Source organism: Spermophilus citellus, assembly GCF_964194105.1.
Source record: "Spermophilus citellus genome assembly, chromosome: 2".
NCBI classification, from domain to species: Eukaryota; Metazoa; Chordata; class Mammalia; order Rodentia; family Sciuridae; genus Spermophilus; species Spermophilus citellus.
In genome coordinates this window covers 241,806,837-241,831,867 of record NC_138183.1, presented here as the reverse complement: position 1 = coordinate 241,831,867, position 25,031 = coordinate 241,806,837, and the positions used below count along the sequence as shown (strand labels likewise).

General features: G+C 37.8%; 1 protein-coding gene, 1 long non-coding RNA gene and 1 pseudogene across 3 annotated transcripts in view; 2 read left to right on the top strand and 1 right to left on the bottom strand.

The window, feature by feature from the left end:
- Window positions 1–6,141, top strand: part of LOC308641877 (uncharacterized protein) — a gene marked incomplete at both ends in the record, with an annotated part of 45,663 nt that extends 39,522 nt beyond the window's left edge. The window contains one exon of the mRNA XM_081280457.1: window positions 5,183–6,141. Within this exon, the coding sequence (XP_081136583.1) occupies window positions 5,183–6,141 (959 nt within the window). The remainder of the gene's footprint in view (window positions 1–5,182) is intronic.
- A 4,254-nt stretch (window positions 6,142–10,395) lies between these two features.
- LOC308639688 lies at window positions 10,396–17,612 on the bottom strand. Its single transcript, XR_014020097.1, has 3 exons — window positions 17,463–17,612; window positions 12,149–12,316; window positions 10,396–10,834 (listed from the first exon to the last, which is right to left on the bottom strand). It is a non-coding gene; the product is annotated as an uncharacterized lncRNA (long non-coding RNA).
- A 4,403-nt stretch (window positions 17,613–22,015) lies between these two features.
- Window positions 22,016–22,956, top strand: LOC308641876 (olfactory receptor 8K3-like; annotated as a pseudogene). Its single transcript has one exon. The product of its transcript is annotated as an olfactory receptor 8K3-like (transcript).
- The last annotated feature ends 2,075 nt before the right edge of the window (window positions 22,957–25,031 follow it).

Below are 25,031 nucleotides of genomic sequence, written 5' to 3'. Positions count from 1 at the left end.
GTAAATGAATTCCTCAATAGGGAAATAAGTGGCACTGTGGATAATTAACAAACACCCAAGTGACATTGGTGCCATTCCCATGTGCTTTGGGAATAGCCAAGAAATTTCTTTCAAGCCCCCAGGAGCATCCTTTAAAATGAAGAGTTACTTATCAGTTTTTATGACTGCAGTTAAGTTAGCAATCATACAGGAGAACAAGAACCAATTTCTCATCTTAGGTGAGTGGTTGGAACTGGTCATCATGATTATCAGATTAGCTCCAGTAACTGACACTGAGCTTCAATTTAAACTACAGTCACAATTCAGTCAGCGCTGCTAGACTTCGTATACTTTGTTATACTCAATAATATTTTTCCTATGCCTATATTTTCTGGAGTAACAATGTGGCTTTAACACTATTGTGCTTTTTGAAGGCAGCAAGGGACCCTGTTTCTATTTGTTATTGTGGCTGTGCTATACTTTTCTAATTAATGAATATTCTGAGGAAGAATATAGATGTTGGTGTTGAGAGCAATTGCCTCCCTTACAAATAGCTCTCTGATAGGAGTTCCAGTCATTCAGTAAACTAAATAATATTATTTTTTTCTTTCTAATATGTATTAATTAATAGAGTTGCAAATGTGTCATAGCTAAGTGTGGTCAGCTTTAACTAACACCACACAAGACTGGATTGGTCATAGTGTAAGTTCCCCCAAGAGCAGCTTCTGAAGATAAAATCTAAGTATATGATGTTTATTTGATAGATGATTTCCATGAAGAAATGGAGAATATGAGACAAAAGAGGGTTAAAGCTAATGACATGTGTAGCAAAGAATGGTGTGCATTCATAAACATCGGAGGTTCACTATTTAAGATGTTTTGAGAGGTTCTGCAGAACTTTTCCTGAAGTTGTTCCAGGGAAGGACACAGGAGCTTGGACATTTGCTCACTGATTCCTAGAAGACCTTTATTGGTTGAATATTAGTTCTTTTTGTTTGTTAAATCCTGGGATGTTCAGACTGCTTTGAAAGCTCTCTAGATACTTTGTCCTTAGGAAAGAAGCAAAAGTGCAAAGATGCCAAAGTGTCAGAAGAAAGTCCACCATATCTGCAGACCATGACAGAAGTGATCCAAAATGATGACAGATGAGGAGGCATCAGAACAATGGGATTTGCAATTGCAAGAGTTGGCAAAGACAAATTAAAATAGTAAACACTTTGACTTAGGCTAGTATACATCACAATAACAGGGTAGCTCTGCTTTTGCCGTCTCTGTATTAAATTTGTAGTTGTTCCTATATGGATGGTGAGGTATAAGACTTGGAACTTTCTCCACAAATTGTTCTAATGGGGCAAAACTAAGTTTAAAATGAGTAAAAGGTTAAGGAGGGTCACCCATGTAAGAATTATAAATCAAGTATTTGGGCTTTGATTTCAGTTTTGGTGAACTTTCCACACCTTAGAGAATTCTGAGTTCTAGGCTTGGTTTATCCCCTTCTCTTGCTTGGTGTTATCTGAATGCATTAAGTGTTTTATTCTTGGTCTGTTTTCACTAAGGGATTAAGAATCCCTTTGTCAAGAAATGTGTCAAAAATCTAATAATTGTTTTTAAAATGATATGACTGATGTCATGTAAGAAATTATAGGGTTTTAAGAGTTGTCTTCCAGGAACCATGTCAGACAGTATATGTACTTGTTATAATATAACATGTATATGTATACTCTTGAATATATATCCTTTCCCTTTACATAGCATTGATCTTACCTGTTTTTAACTTTATAGATTATATGTGCCACAGTGAATATGGAAAAGTATTTTGGAGAATGGGAAGAACAGAGTAAGAGGTTGTCCATACCTGTCCACAGGTCCCGGCTACACGGCCCAGGTACAAAAAAAAAAAAAAATCCATATACCTCAGCCCATGAAATTTTTATTTATTTATGTATTTATTTATATTTTTATTTGTTTTAATTAGTTACACATGACAGTACAATGATCTTGACATATCATACATTTGAATCAGATGGGATATAAATTCTCATTTTTCTGAGTGTACAGGTTGCAGAATTACGTTGGTCATGCAGTCACGTATATACCCACAGCAATAATAATGTCTATTTTATTCTGCTGTCCTTCCATTCTCCCCCTCCCCTCCCCTCCCCTTCTATCATTTCTCTCTACCCAAACTAATGTGACCCACTTCTTTTTTTTTTCCCCTCACATCTTCATACCTGAATTCTGTATAACGAAGGGGGTCTCCTTCCCTCTTCCATGCAATTCCCATTCTCCCTCCCTTTCCCTCCCACCTCTCTTCCCTATCTAGAGGTAATTTTCTTCTCATGCTCTTCCTCCCTATCCTATTTGAGTCACCTCCCTTATATAAGAGAAGACATTCCAGCCCATGAAATTTTATCCAGTTTTTTAGAATCTTACATAATGGAATATAATTATATTGAATAATGCTGTTTTAAAAAGTCAAAGTGTCTGTGCTTTTCACTTGTGATTTTAAATAATCAATATGTGTACATATTTCTGTTGATACTTACTCACCCAAAAATTGCTGAGCTGAAAACATTTGTAGACCTATTCATGATCCTTCTTTCCTAAGTATCCCCTCTGTCAATTTTGCTTCCCTCCTTTTATTAGGAGCACAATGTTCTCAGTTTGATCAATTTATTTATTCTTCTCATTTGTAGCTGTTTGCAAAGTTTTATAGAACACTTGAATGAGGTCCCTTGTTGCCATTTGCATCAGTGGCCTCCTTGGGCTTGAGTACCATTCCCCAGTTTTTGGTGTCACCCTGACTCAGGAGTGCAAGCTTCCATCAGATAACAAACAAGACTCCTGGCTGAGGGTCCTTTTTTGTTTTTAGTCAGTGCAGGGGTGGGGAATAGTGGGTGGGAAGGAGGCTACCAATTCAGTTGTTTCAAAAGCACTCCTGGGATTTGGGAAGTTAAAAGGCAGTGGAGATTGAGATGAAAATCTTTACGCAACTCTGGACAGTTCTTTTCTGTGGGTATAATATTTTTTTAGGTTAAAGTATCAGAATTTTTCATTTTCTTTGTTCAATGGTTATTAATGAATGCTTTCCATTTTTCTATGTATTTTGCTAATATGGGGAGTAGAATTTTGAATGGATAAAATTTAGTATGAAGATATATTCTATCCAATTGATTTGGAAATTTCTAATCTGACTTTCTTAAAATTTCAGTTTTTTTTTTTTTAATTTAAGGGCAGGCAGAGATTGTAGTTAAGGGTAAAATAATTTTTAAGTTGTCTCTTGATGTTAAGTTTCTTATCTAATACTAATTTTTAAAAAAATGTTTATTTTTTAGTTGTAAGTGATTGCAATATCTTTATTTTATTTTTATGTGGTGCTGAGGATCAAGCCCAGAGCCTCATGCATGCTAAGTGAGTGCTCTACCTCTGAGCCCCAACCCCAGCCTTAATACTAATTCTTTAATGGGTTAAACAAACTTACAATTTCACTACTCCGTGAAGTCTCATTTACCAAACAGACTTTTTTTTTTTTTTTTTTTGCCACACTGTACATGTTACCTCTGTCACACACTACAATCCATTAAAAACATGTTTTGTCATCTGAGCACCTTGTTGTGCTTCATTGCCACATTGTCTTAAGACTTCTTAAAATTTTGGTAGCATAGGTAACTTTGAGGCATGTCTTGTATATTGTTTATCATCTCCATTTTCTATGTAAGTAGTAGCGTCATTATCAAATCCTATAAAATACATTACTAATAGTTTGTAAAGGCATCAGATAAATAGATTATTTTGGGAAAAGTCTGTTGTAAGAGACAAGCATGTGAAGCAAAATTTATAAGTCATAGAAAGACAAATAACGCATTCTATTCATTGATATAAGTTAAAAGTCTATCACATAGAAGAAGAGTGGCGCAGTGGTCCCTAAAGACTGAAAAGGATAGGAGTAAGGGACAGGAAGAAATCAGAAAGGGCTTCAAAACATGATCAGAGAGGAGGGATGTGTCATGATTTTGTATAGCACAGCTGGGTAAATACTGGTAACAGCAATCTAAAATACATTTCATAATGACCAGAAGAGTATGAGGATGATTCCTATTCTGACACATGAAGATGATTAACATTTGAGGAGATAGAAGTGTTCATTACAATGATTTGACAATTACATGTTTTATATATATAGTTCTATCAGATTATCAAAATGTACATCATATATATGAATAAACATATCTTAGTCAATAAAAAGAAAAGAATTGACATTTTATGACATTGTTGTGTAACCCAGGAACATAGCACTTCTACAGATTTATTTGGGAAGTCTATAACTTTTTTCAAAAGATGTAATTTTCTCCTTTTAAGAGTAAGTACAGATTAGTTTTTCTGATTCATTCTATGAACCATGGAATTGCATTCCAGTTCTAAATTTTTATTATTCAGAGTCATTCTTAAGTATTTATTAATATATTGTAATATTCATTTTTTTCTTTCTCATTTGATCTGATAACATGATAAATTATATTTATAGATATCCTAAAATTAAATTTATTAGCCAAACTTGTGATTAAAACAAGTTGAATGTAAGTTTTTATATTTTTTATATATTTCTAAAATGATGTTATTTGCATGTTAAAAATTGTTAGAATACTCACATCTACATTAGTGACAAGGTGGTGAGACAGAGGCCCCCATGTAAAACAGGACCTCTTAAGAATAAGGAGTAAAATCTCTCAGCAGGGAATAAGATAAGGAAGCCAGCTGTTAGTATTTGGGTTAGTACATACATTAGTAATTTATGAGACAAAAGTGGACCAGACTCCAAAACAATGTAAATAAATTAACCTAATGACTTAATGGTTTACAAGTTAGGTTTTAGATGCAGTGATGGAGGAGAGCCATTTAAAATTACTTTATGTTGAAAAATCTAAGCCTCCTGGGCATGGGCCATGAGGATTGCAAATTCCAGTCCAGGCTTGGAAATCAAAATAAGAATAAAAAGTGTTTGGGATGTAGTTCATCAGTAGAACTTACATGGGTACTGAAAACAAACAAAACCAAGAAATAAAAAAGCAAACAAAAAACATTAGGTTTAACTTATGCATAATATTTTAACTTATGCATAATATTTAACTTATGCATAATCAAAATTTTAACAGGTGATATCTCCTGAAATCCAGTGATTTTTGATGATACTTCCCACAATCAGTTAACTTAATGGCCAGGATGAAGAAAGAAAATCTTACAGTGCTGGACGAATTCATCTTAATGGGCATCACAGATCACCCTGAGCTTCAGGCTCCCTTCTTTGGGCTGTTTCTCATCATCTATGTGATCTCACTGCTGGGCAACATGGGCATGATCATCCTCACCCAGGTGGACTCCAGGCTACAAACACCCATGTACTTTTTTCTCAGACATCTGGCTTGCATTGATCTTGGTTATTCAACAGCTGTGGGACCTAAAATGTTGGTAAATTTTGTAGCTAATCAAAACACAATTCCCTACAATTGGTGTGCTACACAACTAGCTTTCTTTATCATGTTCATCATCAGTGAGCTTTTCATTCTCACAGCAATGGCTTATGACCGCTATGTGGCCATCTGCAACCCTCTGCTCTACACAGTCATCATGTCAAAAAGAGTTTGCTGGGTGCTGGTGGTAATCCCCTATCTCTACAGTGCCTCTCTGTCTCTGGTAACCACCATAAAAATTTTTATCTCTACCTTCTGTGGCAATAATGTTATTAGTCATTTCTATTGTGACAGTCTTCCCTTGTTAACTTTGATTTGCTCAAATACACAAGAGATTGAGTTAATAATATTGATCTTTTCAGCATTTAATTTGGTTTCATCTGTTCTGATCATCCTTATCTCCTACATTCTGATCCTCCTGGCCATTCTCAGAATGAACTCTGCAGAGGGCAGGAGTAAAGCCTTCTCCACCTGTGGGTCTCACCTGACAGTGGTAGTTGTATTATACGGGACTCTATTCTTCATGTACGTGCAGCCCAAATCCAGTCACTCCTTTGATACTGATAAGATGGCCTCTTTATTTTACACCCTGGTGATACCCATGCTGAATCCCATGATTTATAGTTTAAGAAATAACGAGGTGAAAGGTGCCATACAGAGGATTTGGAAAAATCTATGCGAACTTTCTATTTAAAGTTCAATATGAATGTGTATATATTAAATAAGGTTATTGATGACTGATTATTATATGTAATCAGTCTTTGAAATTTCTATGCAGAAATGACATAGGAAACTAGAAATGGTTTCAACATATTAGATGGGTTCATGTTGATTGTCCTTTTGATATCCACTTTGATTTGTCCTCCAGATCAGTGTAAATGTCTGAAGTTTCTGTCACTGTCCTTCCAAGCATACCTGTCCTGGCATACTGACATGCAGAAAATGGCATCTGCAGCTACTGTACTGTGTTCTGCATATGTACACTGCCAAGAATAATTCATTGTCAATAGAAGCCTTTAAGACACTTTATCTCCCTGATGTTAAGTGTCATCTCAGATTTCTATTAAGATATAGTGTCTATCTCTATTATATAAATACATATGTATGAGTGCATATATGTGTGTATATATTCATCTCAGTGGGCATCACATACCATCCTGAGCTGCAGGTTGTATACATGTATGTAAGTGTGTGTGTGTGTGTGTGTGTGTGTGTGTGTGTATGTATATATACACACATGCATCTATCTATCTATCTATCTATCTATCTATCTATCTATCTATCTATATAGTGTTTTGCTTAAGGAATTAAAAAGTAAAATTGCAAGCAGTTATTTTCAAAAGACATAATTTTGTACATAATAATTCCAAAGAATCTAAAAACAAAATTTATAAATGAGTGATGCTGGTAAAATTGTCAATATAAGATTATCATATAAAAAGATCAATAATTTTGCCACCTAATAGAACATTATGAGTACTAATTTAAAACTACTAGCTACACTAGAAATAAAAACTGAAGTATTTAAGAAAAATCTAATGAACAAGTCACATGCATGAAAACCTGACTATAAATTTTTGAAGAGAACTTGAATGTAGCAATACACAATGTCCATGAGTTGGAAGAAATAAATTCTGTAAAGAAGTCAGTTCTCCTTAAACTTTTCTGTAGATTTAATGTAGAAACAATAAGAAATTTAACAGTACTTTAAAATACTCAAATAGATGCCAAAATTTATTTTGAAATTCAAAGTACCTAGAAAACCAGGGCGATATTTTGAAAGGGAGAGAACCTGGGGTACTTACAATAATAGATTTTCTGTGTAAAATGATGAAACATCATTTTTATGTACTTTCTGTAACACTCAACTATGATAAAGTCAATAAGTATTGAGGTAGTGCATGTTAAATAGTATATTTTTCCATCTCAAAAGTTATTCCTGTATATGTTTCTATATAAAAATATTATTCTGTATATCACAATACACTCAAAGTATTTGTAAATTTAAAAACTAAACATGCAAAAATTCTAATTTTATTAAGAAATTGTATGAATTTATATATACAATCTAGAAACACACCTTTTCTAGAAGAACATGTAATAATCTCATCTTTGGATAACAAAAGATATCTTAAATATGGTACAAGATGAATAAGATAAAATGTAAACAGCAGCCACAAAAATAACCAAGCAAAATAATGCATTTTATTCATATAAATACATAAAAGAAGAATGAAAAGCCAACCCAGAGTCAATACATTCCCAACTAAAAAATGCTGTTATTGCTAATTTTGAAATAGAAAAATAAACAAAAAAACTCCCACAATAATCACAAATTCTTAATCCTAAAACCAGCATTAGACATCCAACTAGAAAAAAAGAAAAATCAACTGCAAAAATACTTAACAAAACAGGATATCAAAGTCTAAATATATAACTATATTTAAAAATCATCAATTATTGTATAAATACTGTTATATCAAAACACAGTCATTGGAGTGGCTTTGAAATTCAAAACTCTGGGAATCTTTTATGTCTTTTTAAAATTTTGTTTCTGGGAAAGAATATATAAAGGATTCTTTGTTATCAGGTGTCATGTCTATGCATAAAATTCAACAGAATTGAATAACAACTAAAAATCCTCCTGGATGTTTTCAACTTTATAGGAAGGCTGAAGGACACAAGGTTGAAATACAATTTTAGAATATGGGCTGCTGAAGTGAGCATGAAGTTAATACATAAAAATCAGTAGCTTTCCTATCAGTAATGAACAAGTCAAGTTTAAAATTAAAAATACAGTACCATTTGTATTCCCATCCCCTCAAACATGACGCATTTTGATATAAATTTGGCAGTATAAAAACAAGACTTATGTAAAAAAACTAAAAATTCTGATAAAAAAAGAATAAGTAAACAGATACTCCATGTCCATATACAGAAAAACACTGTTGTCTAGATGTCATTTCTTCCAAAACTCATGTATACATGCCATCCAAAGACACAGTATGCTATTTTGTGATTATCAATCTAATTCTAATATTTCCAAAGAGAGGTGAAATGCCCAGAATAAGTAACGCAATATCGAAGAAGAAGAAAGTGGGAGGACTGGCATAGGCAACTTCAAGACTTAACATACATTTAATCAGGAAATATTGTATAATATTGGTGAAAGAATCAATAGTATAATGTATAATATTGGTGAAAGAATCAATAGACCAATAGATCAATGACATAGACTAGAATATACTAGAATTGAATGGGATAGAATTCCCTGAAAGAATACAATAGGATAGAATAGAATGTCCAGAAAAGTACACCCAAAATAGAGTCAATTGTTCTTTGATAAAAGGAGTAAAGGAACTATAATGCAGCAGAGAGAGTCGTTTAAACAAACTGGACAAACACAGGCATGGAATATATGGGAAATCTCTGCCTTTTTCTCTTAATTTTCCTGTGAACTGAGTGCTGCTGTCAAAAGAAAAAAAAAACACACAATCTTTTAAAATATCTGTTTTGACCAACATTTCAAAGTTTTGATATTGAGAACCTTTTCCCCTTACTCTAGGGTGTGTACATTGTTATAATATTTTGAAAGCCAGAGGAATAAAATACTAAATTCTGCCATATATATTATTTTAAGATTCAACAGAAACGTTACTGAGTCCTTATGACCCTGAAGGATAAGTGATAGAATATTGTTGGCAAATGGAGTCATTATAGGCTTAAAATGAAAACAACACAGATGCTCATCCAAAGAACAATGTGGAAATAAATCTTGACACATTCATAAATTCTACATGAGGAGGCAAAAAGAAAGCAACAAAGGAGAAGAAGAAGAAGCAGGAGGAAGAGGAGTGCAGGGTGAGATAAGGAGGAGAACAAAGAAGATTCTCACAGAAACAATATGAAGTGAAAAAAATCAAAAATCTAAAATTGCAGAGAGATAAACAAGTATAGAAGATATGTTAGTCCACTCATTAGACACTGGAGCTTGGTACAAATCACACTTTACTTTTAGAAAATTGGATACATGTAACAGTGTAGTACATATTAAAAAATGCAAATTCTATTTCACACTTGAAAACCTACCTGTGTAATCAATATTTCTCTAAGTTAAAAGAAAAAATAAAATAAGTTCATGATAAAATCTAGCACTCATTTATAATAAATTTTCTACTAGAATGTAATGGAAATAAAATCTTAATGAATTTGATAAATGATATTTATTAAACCCTATGTGTCGCGACCCCTTGCCCGCAAGGAAGACGCAACAACAGGAATCTTCTTTCAGCCGTTTATTCAGGCCCCTGATGTTTCTTCTTCTACCTCTCGGACGCCCCTCCCAGCCTTAATAAAGCATCCCAAGCCCCAATGCGAAGCTGCTACGTGGAGCTTTCTCATAGGGTGTTAAAAGATCACGTGCCAACTCTCCCAAATAAGGAGTTGTTTGTCACAGACCACAGCGGAGCCAGCGCCATCTTGTAATGGCGACCACAGTCCGAAGAAACGGCTCACCACAGTTCCCCCTTTAGTTTTCTAAGAACAACACAGGAGAGAGTAGAGGTCCTATCCCACTGTGCAGAAGTGGCTGCATAGTATGGCTCAGCCCCAAGGAGGCGCCTTCCCCAGATCTGAGGCCATATCAGCCGACGCTTTTCTCCGTGGGACGGGGCGTGGACGCGTCTAACCCGCATACAATAGGACATGCTCTCCTTGAGGTCCACTTCAAGGATCACTCAAGTGCAGTGCCTTGCCTCGCATCCTGTATCGTGACGATGGTGGACGAAGGGGGATAGCTAAGGCTGAACTGTGGCTGTATAGAAATACAACGATAAACAAGTTGATAACACCCTAAAAGAAAGGCACGGGTCTTAAGGCGATAGAAAAGCACTAGTGTGGAAACCCATCTGCGTGCAATGGTAGGAAAGCCGGCAGAGTGCAAGGGCTTTCCAACACTAAGAGAATAACAAGGAAAGACATGTCGATCCCAGTGCAATGTCCGTAAGACTTGGGGTGCGACGACCATGTCAAAGATTTACTGTTTAATTTGCGCAAGCCAAACTTGAGGTGAGTTGCCATTTTCTAAAGCTGCAAGAGCTTGTATGATCATAGCTTTATCGTGAGCATTGCGGGCCTTGAGGCGACAGAGAAACCACAAGCAGAGAACCATACCGAAGCAACACATTGCACCAAAAATGCCTACCCCCACCCACTCTTTAAAAAAGGAAAAGGCAGAGGATATCCAATCGGTGAATTGACCCAAAGTTACGGGATCGACATGGGTACTGTTCAAGACAGCTATCTGGGTTAGTTGAGACTGGATCATGTCTTCCGCTGCCATGGACCAATTTCCGGCCAAGTATTCGCCAATGATACGGGAGGCATTCCTGGAATCATTAAATCTGACAGAGGTTATACATAAATGTGCACGTTGGTCAACACAGCCCAAAAGCACCAAATCAGCCAATTCTTCCACCTGAGCTTGGAGTAAATCTATTCTTTGGTTGGCAGCTAAAATCCCTGACAAAATATGTTGATTAATTGTATTCTGGGATTCAAGTATGGTGGAAGTTTGTTGAACAACTTGATTAATGGTGGCAGCAGTCTGCACTTGACTGGCCATGGCCACTCCGGCCGTGACCGCTGCAGCAGCAGATACCGCCACGGCTGTCACTATAGCAGCTGTGATTCCAAAATCCCTGCGGACTCTAAGTAGCTCAACAATGGGGAATTCGTCAGGGTCCGCAGTGACTGGGATTGGGACAAAAGTTGGAATTTTCATAACCACCGCTACAGTCCAAGAACCATCCCAACACTCAGATAAGAGACAGGTAACATTAGAACAATCCAGCACCCCTGACGAGGTGTCATTAGCCAAAAGGAGTAAGAATGGGGATTGGACACAGACCATTGCAGGGGGCAATGCGGCATTATATAACAGAGAGTTGAACGAAACAGATGTGAGTCTTTTACCTCGTTCACTCTCCCTAACAGTGCCAGAAACATTAGCCAGCCAACTTTTGGCTCCCAGCAATTGAGCCAGTGCAGAAATATCAGCTGAAGCCCCCTTTTCATTGGAGATCAGCCATTGAAACCAGGACCAACCCACTCCTGTAGAGGAGTTGACACTGTTGTTAAAGTTATAAACATACCTCTTAAGAGAGGGGGAAAGGGAGAAACCTTTAGCAACTTGACGTTGCTCCCAAGAATGATCCTGACAAGGCGTAAATGTTGGGGGGAAACCAAGATTAGGGGTACAGTAAGGAGAGGCCTTAAAATGGGTGGCATTATAAAGACTATTAGAAGAAGGAGGCACTGGGATTAGTACCTCGGAGATAATAGCCAAGGTAGTTGTGTTTAAAGCAGAGCTATTTGCGGGGGTTCCTGAGCCTGTTTGTTCCCCTGAGACTACTTGGCTCAGCACAGCACTGAGAATGTTCCCTGAAACCTGACTGGACCGCAATGGGTCCTCCCAGTTAGTCAAATTCTTGGTCTTAAGACTAATACAATGAGTGTTCCCAAGGCTGAAACAAAAAACTCCTGTGAGATTAACTTGAGATTGATTAAAAATGCTATCCACGTCCCCTCTAGGAGAGGCACAGGGAGCAGACATCTCACATGAGGTAGAGAAAAGAGTGGGGAGGACACGAGAATTACCATGAACTGGCATTGGCATTGGCCAAGCCCGTGCCACTGCCCACCACTGCATTGGTGTCATCTGTGTCATCGGCATCAGCACCAGAGCCAGAGCACTTAGCAGAATGAAGATCCTCATCACGGGATTGCTGTGGTATTTCCTGTTGCTGGTTAGCCGACGTCAAGACTCTTCTTGTCAGGCGTTCAGGGACCCACAACGGTTCCGTGCGATCCTGGGGAAAAACACACACAGATCCTCGTGCCCATGTCAGCACGGGGTCGGGGCCGTTCCATTGGCCCGTAAGAACATCTTTCCACTTAACATAGCCAATCACAGAGGGCTGAGGGGACACATGTCTATCGGCCGCAGAGCGATCATGAATATCCAAATTCAAAAAATTAATGGTAAAGAGAGCTAAGGACAGGCGTTCTTTAGGAGTATGTTCAGCACCTATTCCCCCCTTTTGTTTATGTAAAGTTTCCTTTAAGGTGCGATGAGCACGCTCAACAATGCCTTGCCCTTGAGGATTGTAAGGCAAACCATGAGTAAGTTGCACTCCCATAGTAGAACAAAAAGATGTAAATTGTCTTCCAGTATAAGCAGGTCCATTATCAGTCTTAAGGGACGTAGGTGCACCCCACGCCGCCCAGGCCTCCAGGCAATGAGTAATGACATTACGTGCCTTTTCTCCCGATAAATCAGAAGCATGAATAATTCCAGAGTACGTATCAACAGAAACATGGACATACTTGAGGCTACCAAAGTCAGGTATGTGTGTCACATCCATTTGCCAGACAACCAATGGCTTCAATCCCCGTGGGTTCACTCCATAAGTAGGGGGATGAAGAAATGTGACACAATGGGGACAGTGTAATACTATCTGCCGAGCATCTGCTCTTGAAATAGAAAAACGCCTGCGCAGTGTTAAAGCATTAACATGAAAATTTTGGTGAAACAATTTAGCCTCCTCTAAGGAGGAAGCCAAACAGATCAACTGACCTCTAGTGGCTGAGTCCGCACAGGCATTACCCTGCGATAACGGACCAGGAAGAGAGGTGTGAGCCCGGATGTGCACTGGATAAAAAGGAGCAGTGCGGCCACGGATAAGCTGTTGAAGCTGATTAAAGTAAGCAGATACATTACGGGCATCACTAATAGCTCCCACAGCCTCCAGGATTTGTAGTGCATGCACCACATAGATGGAGTCCGAAATGAGATTAAAGGGAAAAGAACACTGTTTAAAAACCTCAATAACAATTTGTAGTTCTACCCATTGTGGATTTCCAGGAGCAAATTGATGCTGGACAGGGGGAGAATCATTAATTACATAAGCTCCCATTCCAGACTTGGAACCATCAGTAAAAATGTTAACAGCCCCCGGAATGGGACTGGATGAAGTTACTTTAGGGAAAATGATAGGATGTTCTTTAACAAAATGGAGTAACGGATGAGAAAGGTAATAATTATCAATATCCCCTTGAAACGAGCAACATAGAATAGCCCAGTTATCTAGAGTAGCACACAAGACACTAAGTTGAGCTTTAGTGTAGGGTATAATAAGAGAAGAAGGTGATTGTCCGAAAAATTGAATGCTTTGTTGAATCCCTTTAAGTGCTAATGCTGCAACAGCATCAGGATAATATTCTAAGGATTTTCCTGGGGATACATGTGGGTGAATCCATAGCAAAGGTCCATCTTGCCACAGTACTCCAGTAGGCTGCCGCATAGTGGCAAGCACACATAACTGGAAAGGTTTATCACTCTGGAGCCTGCATAAAGTAGCATGTTGTATAGCTTCTTCTACTGTCATAAGGGCCGCTCTAGCCTCTTTGGTGAGGCTACGAGGGGAAGTAAGATCTGGATCACCCCTAAGAGTAGTATACAAAGGCTGTAGCATAACATTAGAAATATGTAAATATCCTCGTATCCAATTAATATCTCCCAGCAGTTTTTGAAAATCATTTAGAGTTTGGAGATCCTGAGCTCGTATGGTGATTTTCTGTGGTCGTAATTTGTCACACCCAATTGTTGCTCCCAAATACTTAATAGAATCCCCTGTTTGAATCTTTTCAGGTGCGATATGCAGTCCATATTGAGCTAACAACTTCACTAGGTCTTTATAGGCCTCATGAACTGTCTGCTCTGATTTAGCAGCCAATAATACATCATCCATATAATGAATGATCTTGATGGAGGAATACTTTTGTCTGAGAGGTGCGAGTGTCTTCCCCACATACATCTGACACATCGTGGGACTATTAGCCATTCCCTGCGGCAACACTACCCACTCAAACCTTTGATCTGGTTCCTCGTGGTTACACGAGGGAAGGGTGAAGGCAAAATGCTGCGAGTCTTTAGGATGCAAAGGAATAGAAAAGAAACAGTCTTTAATGTCAATAACAATAATGTGCCAACCCTGAGGAACCGAGGAGAGCAGAGGCAGCCCTCTTTGAATGGGCCCCATAAGTTGCATTTGAGCATTAACTGCTCGTAGATCATGCAGTAGGCGCCACTTCCCTGATTTTTTCTTAATGACAAATATGGGAGTATTCCATGGAGAAGTAGAAGGCTGGATGTGACCCAAGTCAAGTTGTTCTTTAACTAGAGCATGAGCTGCTGCCAATTTAACCGAGGGAAGAGGCCACTGAGGCACCCAAACAGGCTCCTCGGTGAGCCATGTTATGGGTATTTGAGCCCCAGCGGCCCCTAGGAAAAACCCAGACCAAATCTGTCAAGCTTTTGATGACCTTGTACAGGATGCTTACGTCCCTGTAAATGTTTTCCTAGTCCTAGACCTGGCCTATACCCCATATTTTGCATAATCTGTTGAGACACTGGGGAATAGTCATTACTAAGAGTGAACCCCATGTCTTTCATCAGATCACGGCCCCATAGAGAGATAGGTAAATCAAGTACATAAGGCTGAAAGGTACCATTATGTCCTTCTGGATCCTTCCAGACTAGATGTCTACAGCTGATCTGAGGGGCCTGGGCATATCCAAGTCCTCTCAAGGATTGATCAGAAGTCTGCACTGGCCATCCCTTAGACCAGTCCCTAAGTGCTATAATACTACGGTCTGCTCCGGTATCCAGTAATCCCACAATAGATTTACCTTCTATGCTTAATTCCAAAGTGGGGCGATTGCTCATATCTAGTGACAAATAGGCACAATTCCCTCCGGTGGTACCAATCTCATTCCCTGTCCGTGACCTTGAATCAGCAGGGAAGTGATTATGTAAGCTAGGCAAAATTAGCAATTGAGCAATCCGATCCCCTGGGGAGATGGACACAATGCCCCTTGGAGCTTCCACCATAACCTTTATTATCCCTACAGTATCAGGACTTATGACTCCGGGGAAAACATGAAGACCTTGTAAAATAGAGAATGCACGTCCAATTAGCAAACCTACAGTGCCAGGTGGTAGAGGCCCTGTAAACTCAGTTTCCACCAATTGGACTCCCATCTTAGGTGTTAATACGAGTCTGGAGGTGGAACAGAGGTCCAATCCCGCGGCACCTGTAGTGGCTCTCCGCGTTTCATGGGATGGCGTAGAGATGGCCATGTCTCGGGTTCGGGTGTGACATTCTCCACTGCCCCATATATTTGTGGGCCCTGGGGTCGAGGGCCCCGTCGGCCGTTTTTTGGCCCAGCTGAAATAGGCTGTCCATGGATGTCCCTCACTGATCTACACTCTCTTGCCCAATGCTTCCCCTTTTTGCATCTTGGACACAACCCCGGTAAACGAAGGCCATTGGAAAGGCCACCGTGAGAAGGTCCAGTAAAATTGTCTTTTTTGGAATTGTCTTTTTTGGGACATTCACGTCTAACATGACCGGGTTGACCACAATGGAAGCATGTTCCGGCGGCAGGACCGCCCCCTTTTGTAATCCGAAGGACAGCAGCTGCAAGACCTGCATTAGTTAAAGGTCCTCCAATCTCTCTACACACCTTCATCCATGCTTCTATGCCTTTGTTCTTATAAGGAGCGATTGCTGCTTTACATTCCTTGGTGCATTGCTCAAAGACCAATTGCTTGACAAGGGGCATGGCTCTATCAGGATCCCCAAAAATCTTTCCAGCGGCGTCCACCATCCTTGCTACAAAGTCTGAAAAGGGTTCTGTAGGGCCTTGTATAATCTTAGTAAAATTACCAGATACCTCTCCTCTATTTGGAAGTGACTTCCATGCCCGAATGCAAATGTTATTAATTTGATCATATACCTCAAGAGGGAATCCCGTCTGTTGATTAGCAAATCTACCTTGCCCCAAAAGCATGTCCTTATCCCAATGAGGGTGTCCCGCCGCATGGTTTTGGGCGACCTGCTCTATTGCGCCCTCTAGCACAAATGCTCTCCAGTCCAAATATTTACCTGGGGAAACACAAGCCCGAACAAGGCTAGCCCAATCAGAGGGAGTCATACAGTATCTAGACAGACTCTCCACCTGAGTTAGTGTGAAGGCGGCATCCACCCCATAAGTGCGCACAGACTCCGCCAGAGTCTTCACAATTTTGAAATCTAAAGGCTCATGGAATCTTCCCCTATTATCATCCTGAAAAATTGGATAAGCAAGACCCATCTCAGTGTTAACAGCCCTCCATGTTTGAGCATGGAAAGCTCTCCCCGAAACACCCCCGCCATACGGCGGTGGATCCGGAGGATCACATTTCTTGAGCTCCTGTTTATTTTTGTTCCCTTCTCCTATAGCTAAACTCCCTAGCTGGCGAGACAGCCTCCCAAGCTCCTCCTCCTCATCCTCCTCTTCCTCTGACCCACTTTCACATGGGGGTGTGCGCAGCGCACTGAGATCTGGATACAATCGTCTCTTCCCCTGTTTCACGCTCCGCACACTTCCATCCTCCCGAGATACCTCACTTCCTGCCGTCTCCGATTTCTCCTCATGTAATTGTTCTAGAACTTCCTGTCCTTTAGTAAGTGCTTCCTGACATCTGCCATCTGTGAGGCAACTACGGACCATTTTCCAAAGGGGTATCACCCCGCCCTCTAATATGCCCTGCTCAGAAGCAAAGTCAAGATCTTTGCCTAATTTATCCCAACTAGGTATAGTAAGACTGCCCGAAAATGCAAACCACGGTGCAGCAATATCCAACTTCCGTAAAAATCTTTGTAAAGTACTATGTTTCACTTCCAGGCCCTTGGAACGTAACAGGCCGTCTAGGGCCAGAAGAAGCGGACTTGAAGATGCGGCACCCATGACACAGCAACAAAAGAAACACAGAAAACAAAAGTGAAAGTACACAGTGCAGCTGCAATAAAATATAAAGCTCTCTCTTTCTTTGTAGAGGAGCTGACCCCGCTTTGATCGCGGATCCCACTTACTGGGACTATCCCCGCTTTGGTCGCGGATCCCACTTACCTGGGACTAACCGGTGCACCACCCCTGACGGCTGAAAGTTCTGGTTCCCGGGTCTCGGCACCACTTGTCGCGACCCCTTGCCCGCAAGGAAGACGCAACAACAGGAATCTTCTTTCAGCCGTTTATTCAGGCCCCTGATGTTTCTTCTTCTACCTCTCGGACGCCCCTCCCAGCCTTAATAAAGCATCCCAAGCCCCAATGCGAAGCTGCTACGTGGAGCTTTCTCATAGGGTGTTAAAAGATCACGTGCCATCTCTCCCAAATAAGGAGTTGTTTGTCACAGACCACAGCGGAGCCAGCGCCATCTTGTAATGGCGACCACAGTCCGAAGAAATGGCTCACCACACCTATGTAAGTAACACTTTTCATGTTTAATAGGTCTAATAGTCTTACACATCCCAGGTAGAATGGCTATCACCAAAATGACAAAATTTAATAAAATATAATAAATGCCAGTGAGGATTAGGAGAAAAGTGAACTATTATACCCAGTTGGTGGGATTATAAAATATTACAGCCATTTGGGAAAATAATAAGAGGGTTTCTAAAAAGAAGCAAAAATAGATCTATCAGGCAATTCAATCATTTCACTCCCAGTAATATATCCAAAGGAAATGATATCACTATTCAAAAACATACTTGCACACCCATGTTTATTGTTGCATACTCATAAGAGCTGAGATCTGGAATTAACCTGGATAACTATTAGTGGAGAATGAATAAGAAAATGTGGTATATAAAGAGAATGGGATATAATTAATCATGAAAGAGAGCAATGTCTCGTATTTGCTGAAAAATACATGGAACTGGAAGGGATTATGGTAAGTGAAATAAATCAAACATGTAAATTATCACATTTTCTCTCTCACATGTAGAAGGTCAATATGAACTTAGGAGAACAGTTACTTGATACTGTAAAGGGTAAATGGGGGTAGGAATAAGGAGATTGTATAATGGCTACCAAAGCATTTAGAAAGAAGGAATAAGTTCTAGTGTGCTATATCACAGTGGGGTGATTATAGTTCAAAATAACCCATCACATTTTATGAATAACTAGAAGATCGAGCTTGAAAGATTCCAAACAAAAAGTATAGTAAGATGAAATGTTATTAATCCTAATTTTATTAGTACATACTATATATGTGCATTGAAATATCACACTGCACGCAAAGATATGCACCATAACTACATGTTAATAAATATTTTAAAGGTGTAAGGAAGCATCAATGCTGATTACCCCTTTTTAAGCATTATTCATGATAAACATGCATCAAATTATCACACTGTATAATAAAAATATTTTTCAAAAAATATTAAGTTTAAGTAACTGTAAATAATGATGTTAAAATCAGAAGAGCAGTCAGGCATGGTGGTTCACACTTGTAATTCTATTGGTTTAGGGAGACTGAGGCAGGAGGACCAAGAATTCAAAGCCAGCCTCTGCAATTTAGCAAGGCCCTAAGCAAGATCCTGTCTCAAAATATAACATAAAAAGCGGTGGGAATGTGGTTCGTGGTTAGGCATCCTTGGGTCCAATCCCTGGTACTAAAAGAAAGAAAGAAAAAAATCAGAAGAGCAGTTGTGCATTTTCATGTATGAGGGTGGGGTAGTAGTTCTTTGTGGAAAGGAAAATAAGGGATTCTTCTGGATCTGAAAATGTTTCATTATTATTATTTTTGTTGCTGCTGTCTTATCTGGATTCTTTTTACTTATATATGTTAAGCTTGCAAAAATTTATATATGAAATTTGCATTAGTTTACATGTTTATTCTATTTGCCAATAAATTTAGAACACCACAAAACAAATAAAAACAGCTAAGCATATATGTTATTTTCCCCTATGATTTTTTAAAACACTGCAATTATCTGTGTTTAAACATTTCTATATTGTGTCCTCAGCCATTAAATTACAAAAGTACAATGTTTAAAAATTTCTATCAACAAGTCCTACAAGTACAACATTTTCACTTCAGAGTTCCAGATTGCAGTAGAGACTTAACCTGGAGGAGTTGTAGAAAGGGATCTGACATGACTTCAAGGACATGGAAATCCCAAGGTGCAGTCTGTAATTAGGAGGTATCCCATTGGTTTTGTTTGAAGCTTTCCAATGCTCAGGAATCATTAACAAATTACATAACCTCTCTTTAGGGGAAGTCTCAAAGGAACAGAGACACTCCATAAATTATTGAGCTATGTTAGGAACACATGAGGATCCAGGAAACATTCCTCTTTGAAGGTAAGTAGATGACCTGTTTCTGTGACCCACCTCCTAAGTCCCAGTGACTTTTCATTGATGTAGCCACAACATTAGCAGTCTCCTTTGATAACCACAGTTTCTGGGCTAGTACAATATTTCAACCATCTGCGTTATACTCATTGGTAAATGTTAGGTACTTATAGCCAAGTAGTTGTTTGATATTATTGTAAATATTAAAAACAGAAACCAAAAATCATCTTCTGAAAAGGCAGATAGTATTTAAGAAATTCCAACCTCAAGTTTCTATAATTTTTATTATCTTTCACTCAGAACTTCAACCAAGATGTCAAATATGATATTGTTATTTATAATTAATCATATTTGTATTTCCATAAAGTTTTCCAGTTGCCTCTTAATTAATATATCATATCAATATTTTTATACTTGCATTTTCTGTTTCAAGGATGCCATGTACATCACAGAGTTACCAGCATCATTGAAAGGATCAATGTCATTGCAAGGTGCCACTCTTGTTGTAGGTGAAGCCAAAGCAAAATACTAAAACACCTATGTTTCTACATAGAACCTCCATCACACAGTAACATCTTATTCTTTTGAAATAACATTAAATTGATCCTGGAATGAAGAATTGCCTGTCTAATGGATCAGTCTTTTCAATGTTACAAAGCAGGAGAATGTATTTTACTTAATAACCAAAGTGTCTTTTCCACTTCTTTATTTAGTGACTTCTTATAAAAACACTCCCCCACTTCTTTTTGAGGATCACGTGAATGCATATAAATTCACACTTTCATCTCTCATTTTACAATGCACTTACTGTCTATTATTTTTGGGGGTTGAAACCCATATTTGGTAGCATACCGATGTTCAGCATGGCTCATGAATGCGTGAACTTCATTAACTCTTTAAACTACCTAATTTTATAATGAAGATTTTGGTAAGAAATAAAGAACATTAAAATGTCAGAACTTGCCATCTTCAGAAGTTAAATAAAAAATGTAAATGTAAATAAAATAGTATACAACAATTCTGTGCAAACTGTTAACATGGTTAGAGAAACACCTATTTTTTTTTTTTTTACAAAATGGAAACTATTAAGTTTGATAGCATGAAAGTAATGTAAGCAGCAGTATCAATTTGAAAGGGTGTTTTTACTTTTAACAAAATAGATTTAAACATTATACTTTACAAGATGCAATGAAAGTCACACCTTATCCCATCAGGTTGTTCATAATTAGTGATGCTAAATTAATCCTCAGATAACATGCTAGGGATAGATCTCCTTAAAGATATGGTGATTGATTTTTTTAATGAATCTCTCTCTCTCTCTCTCTCTCTCTCTCTCTCTCTCTCACACACACACACACACACACACACACTCATGCGTGTGCACACACACACATGCACACACATGAAACTAAGTTCCACTAGGCACAGAAAGATAAAACTTTTAATTTGTGGATCTCATACAAGTAGAGAACAATGGTCACTAGAAGCTAGGAAGGATAGAGGAGAGGGACACAGAGAAAGATTACATAATGAGTACTAAAATACAGTCAGATAGGAGGAACTGGTTCTGGTATTCTGTAGCACAGTCGGGTAACTATAGTAAACAACAACTTATTGAGTATTTCAAAATAACTAGAAAAATCTGAAAGCTTCTACACATGAGAAAGGATAAATGTTTGAAGAGATGAAAATGCTAATTACTGTGAATTTATCACTACACATTTTGTAGGTGTCTTAAAATATCATATTGTGCCCTATGAATATGTTCAAATATGTATCAATTTAAAAAACAAACAATAAATGAGATAGGAGATAGGCACAGTATGAATATCAATTTCTAAACAAAAAACTGATAATAAAATTATTATCCCCTTGATAGTAAAATTATTCAGTTAATTCCATTTTGTTTTGTCAGTTACTTTTTGACCTTTGATACTATCATACTAACAATGAACAACATTTTGGCATTTTAGAGAATGGTGAATAATTCCTTTGTCTGTATGGTGATATTATCAATTAACCTTTTTATTTTATTCTATTTTTTCATTTTCTTAATGTTGAAGACTTTGTAAAAGTCCTTAAGTAGGCAATTGGAATGATCTTATGATTTGTGTGTATATATTTGTGTGTGTGTATGTGTGCATGTGCATGTGTGTGTGTGTGTGTGTGTGTATACACCTATGCAGAGTACCTATGCATAAAGTATACATGTGTATATAACACAAATATCATATGTAAATACATAAAGTAATGTAATATCATCATATATAACAGGAATTAATGATTATTTTGTATTTACTCTCAGTATAGGTTTCCTGAGTGGCTAGATGGACAAACACAATCTAACAACGCTGAAAGAATTCATCCTAATGGGAATCACAGACCTCCCTGAACTGCAGGCTCCATTATTTGTGCTTTTCCTCATTGTGTACATGATCTCAGTGGTTGGTAACTTGGGCTTGATTATCCTCACCAATATAGATGCACACTTGCACATACCCATGTACTTTTTCCTCAGACACTTGTCTTTCACAGATCTTGGTTATTCAACAGCCGCAGGACCCAAAATGTTAGTAGATTTTGTTGCTGAGCGACCTACAATCTCCTACTCTTGGTGTGCTACCCAACTCACCTTCTTCAGTGTGTTCATTATTAGTGAAGTTTTCATTCTGTCAACAATGGCCTATGACCGCTATGTGGCCATCTGTAACCCCTTGCTCTACACAGTCATCATGTCACAAGCATTGTGTCATGTGCTGGTGGCAATCACTTATCTCTACAGTGTCTTTTTATCTTTGCTGACCATCATAAAAATTTTCACTTCTCCATTTTGTGGACAAAATGTCATCAGGCATTTTTACTGTGATAGTCTGCCTTTGATATCTTTGCTGTGCTCAGACACACATGAAATTAGGCTGATCATTCTAATATTTTCAACTTTCAATTTGGTTTCATCTCTTCTGATAATCCTTGTCTCCTACATTCTGATCTTTGTCACCATCCTCAGGATGAGCTCTGCAAAAGGCAAGTACAAGGCCTTCTCCACCTGTGGTTCTCACCTGACAGCTGTAATGGTATTCTATGGGACTCTATTCTTTATGTATGTGCAACCTAAGTCCAGCCATTCCTTTGACACTGATAAAGTGGCCTCTGTATTTTACACTCTGGTGATACCCATGCTAAATCCCATGATCTATAGTTTCAGGAATAAAGAAGTGAAGAATGCCCTGCAGAGAACCTGGAAAATGTGTGCACATATTCTGTTTAAAAATTAATATTGTAGGATATGGTAACAATATATCTTGTAATACGCAATATTCACTCTAACTTGCATTGCATCAAACTTTTATTTTGCCTCTATGGGATGGCCAAGAATAAATATGGAATTGGCACAGAATGAAGAAAATATTAATAATTTTCAAACCAAAAGTTGTCTCTAATCAATGATTCAGATATTAGTTTGTATTTAGTTTCAACTCCAACTTAGATGCCATTATTAGAAATTTTCAAGATAGCATAAATTCTCCTTCCTTTGGGGTAAATTTTATTTTAAAGTCAAAGAATTTCTTTGTTCCATTCACTAGTTTATCTGTAGTGATCATCATACACACACACCAAAACAAAACAAAACAAAACAAAACAAAAACCCCAAAACCCGATGTATATGCTTAGGAAGCATATATTCTATAGAAAGATATTGGTGTCCCCTGTGAATATACACCAAAAGGGGAACTAAGCAGAAGATAATTTTGATAACCAAGTCTTTGGCATGACTTTCTTTATGGATGTCAGTCAGCCTTTTTCCCTAGGAAAGAGGGTTCAGGAACATAGTAGTATTTTCAATCTCAGTATCATAAAGATTCAGTCATAGTACTAGGTAGGTGGAATCACCTTAAAAGGTGTAGGCAATGTTCTCCAGGAGAATAAATATTCTCCGAATCAAACTCAATATATGATTTTTTTGAAGAGCCAGAAACCAGAGGTCAAGAACTAGAAACACTCATTATTATCCCTTCTGATATAACAGAAAGAGGTTTGGTTCATATTACTCTGGTGTTATGCTTCAGTGATTGAGAGGTCTTCCATCCAGAGAAAGGAATGCTTCCAGTAGGAGACATGGCAATTGTTACAATGAATTGGATCCTAAGACTGTCATTTGATCATTTTGGGATGCTCATACCTTTGAATGCACAGGCAAATGAGGAAGTTTCAATGATTCTGTGGTGATTATTCCTGGCTTCTAAGGAGAAAATGAACTCCTAATCCCAAAACACCCTCACTGATATACTTGGGAATAAAATTGTCCATGACAATTAGTGAACGAGTTCTAGGAATTCTATTAAGTTCTCAAATCATTTAGGGATAATCAGCAAATTGCTTGTCAATTCTTTAGGGCATCTCAAATCTCAAAAGATTAAAAAAAATCTCTATAAATTTTTCTAAGTCACATAAGAAGCATATGACAGAGCCAAGATAGAGATATCATTACAGGTAAAAAACCCAAAATATTTTATGTGATGATGTTTTTGAGCTATTCACAAGTTTTCAGTAACATTTGCAAATTTAACTTTAATTTGATGGTAAAACCATGACAAATATTATTATTTCTCATTGTATACTCTGTGCTTTCCATTTGAAATATCCTTCCCAATAGTTATTAGTTTCCCTAGGATTTTCTTTTTGAGACTTTCCGAATAGTTTAGTGTTTAATGATTATTTAATTGTATCTGTAGGTCTGATTCTGTCTTTACACCTTGAATAGTATACAAGGAGCTTCTATCCCTCATTCAACTATGAAACACACCTCTGGAAGGAGTCTTTTATATATCCAATTTTATGTTGATGGAAAAATTCTGATGTTCTGAAATTTGTAGAGCAATTTGACAAACAAAATAAATGGAATATTTTAGAATATAATTTTAAAAGCAGCAATGATCAGTAATAAAAGGAGATAATAATATATGAAACAGCAGTTTGTTTTATTTCATAGAATTCCAGAAACAGTAAGAAAAACCACTTTAATCTTTCATTACATCATAGGAAAACTATGGTTTTTACCATATGCAATTTATTATTTTTTTATCCTATCAAGTTTGCAAAACCAAACCAAACCAATCAAAGAAAATCAAGCAAAGCTTAGATTTATATGTTGTTTTGTTGTGTATACTACAGATATCTCTCTAATAATATAATATGATACATATTTTCAGATTTGTTTCTTTTTGGGTGGTGGTGGTGATTGGATCAACCCACACACATGCTAGGCAAGCACTCTACCACTGGGCCATGTCCCCAGCCCCCCCCCCCCCGCCCCCAATTTCTAATACAGGAAATGTATATGCA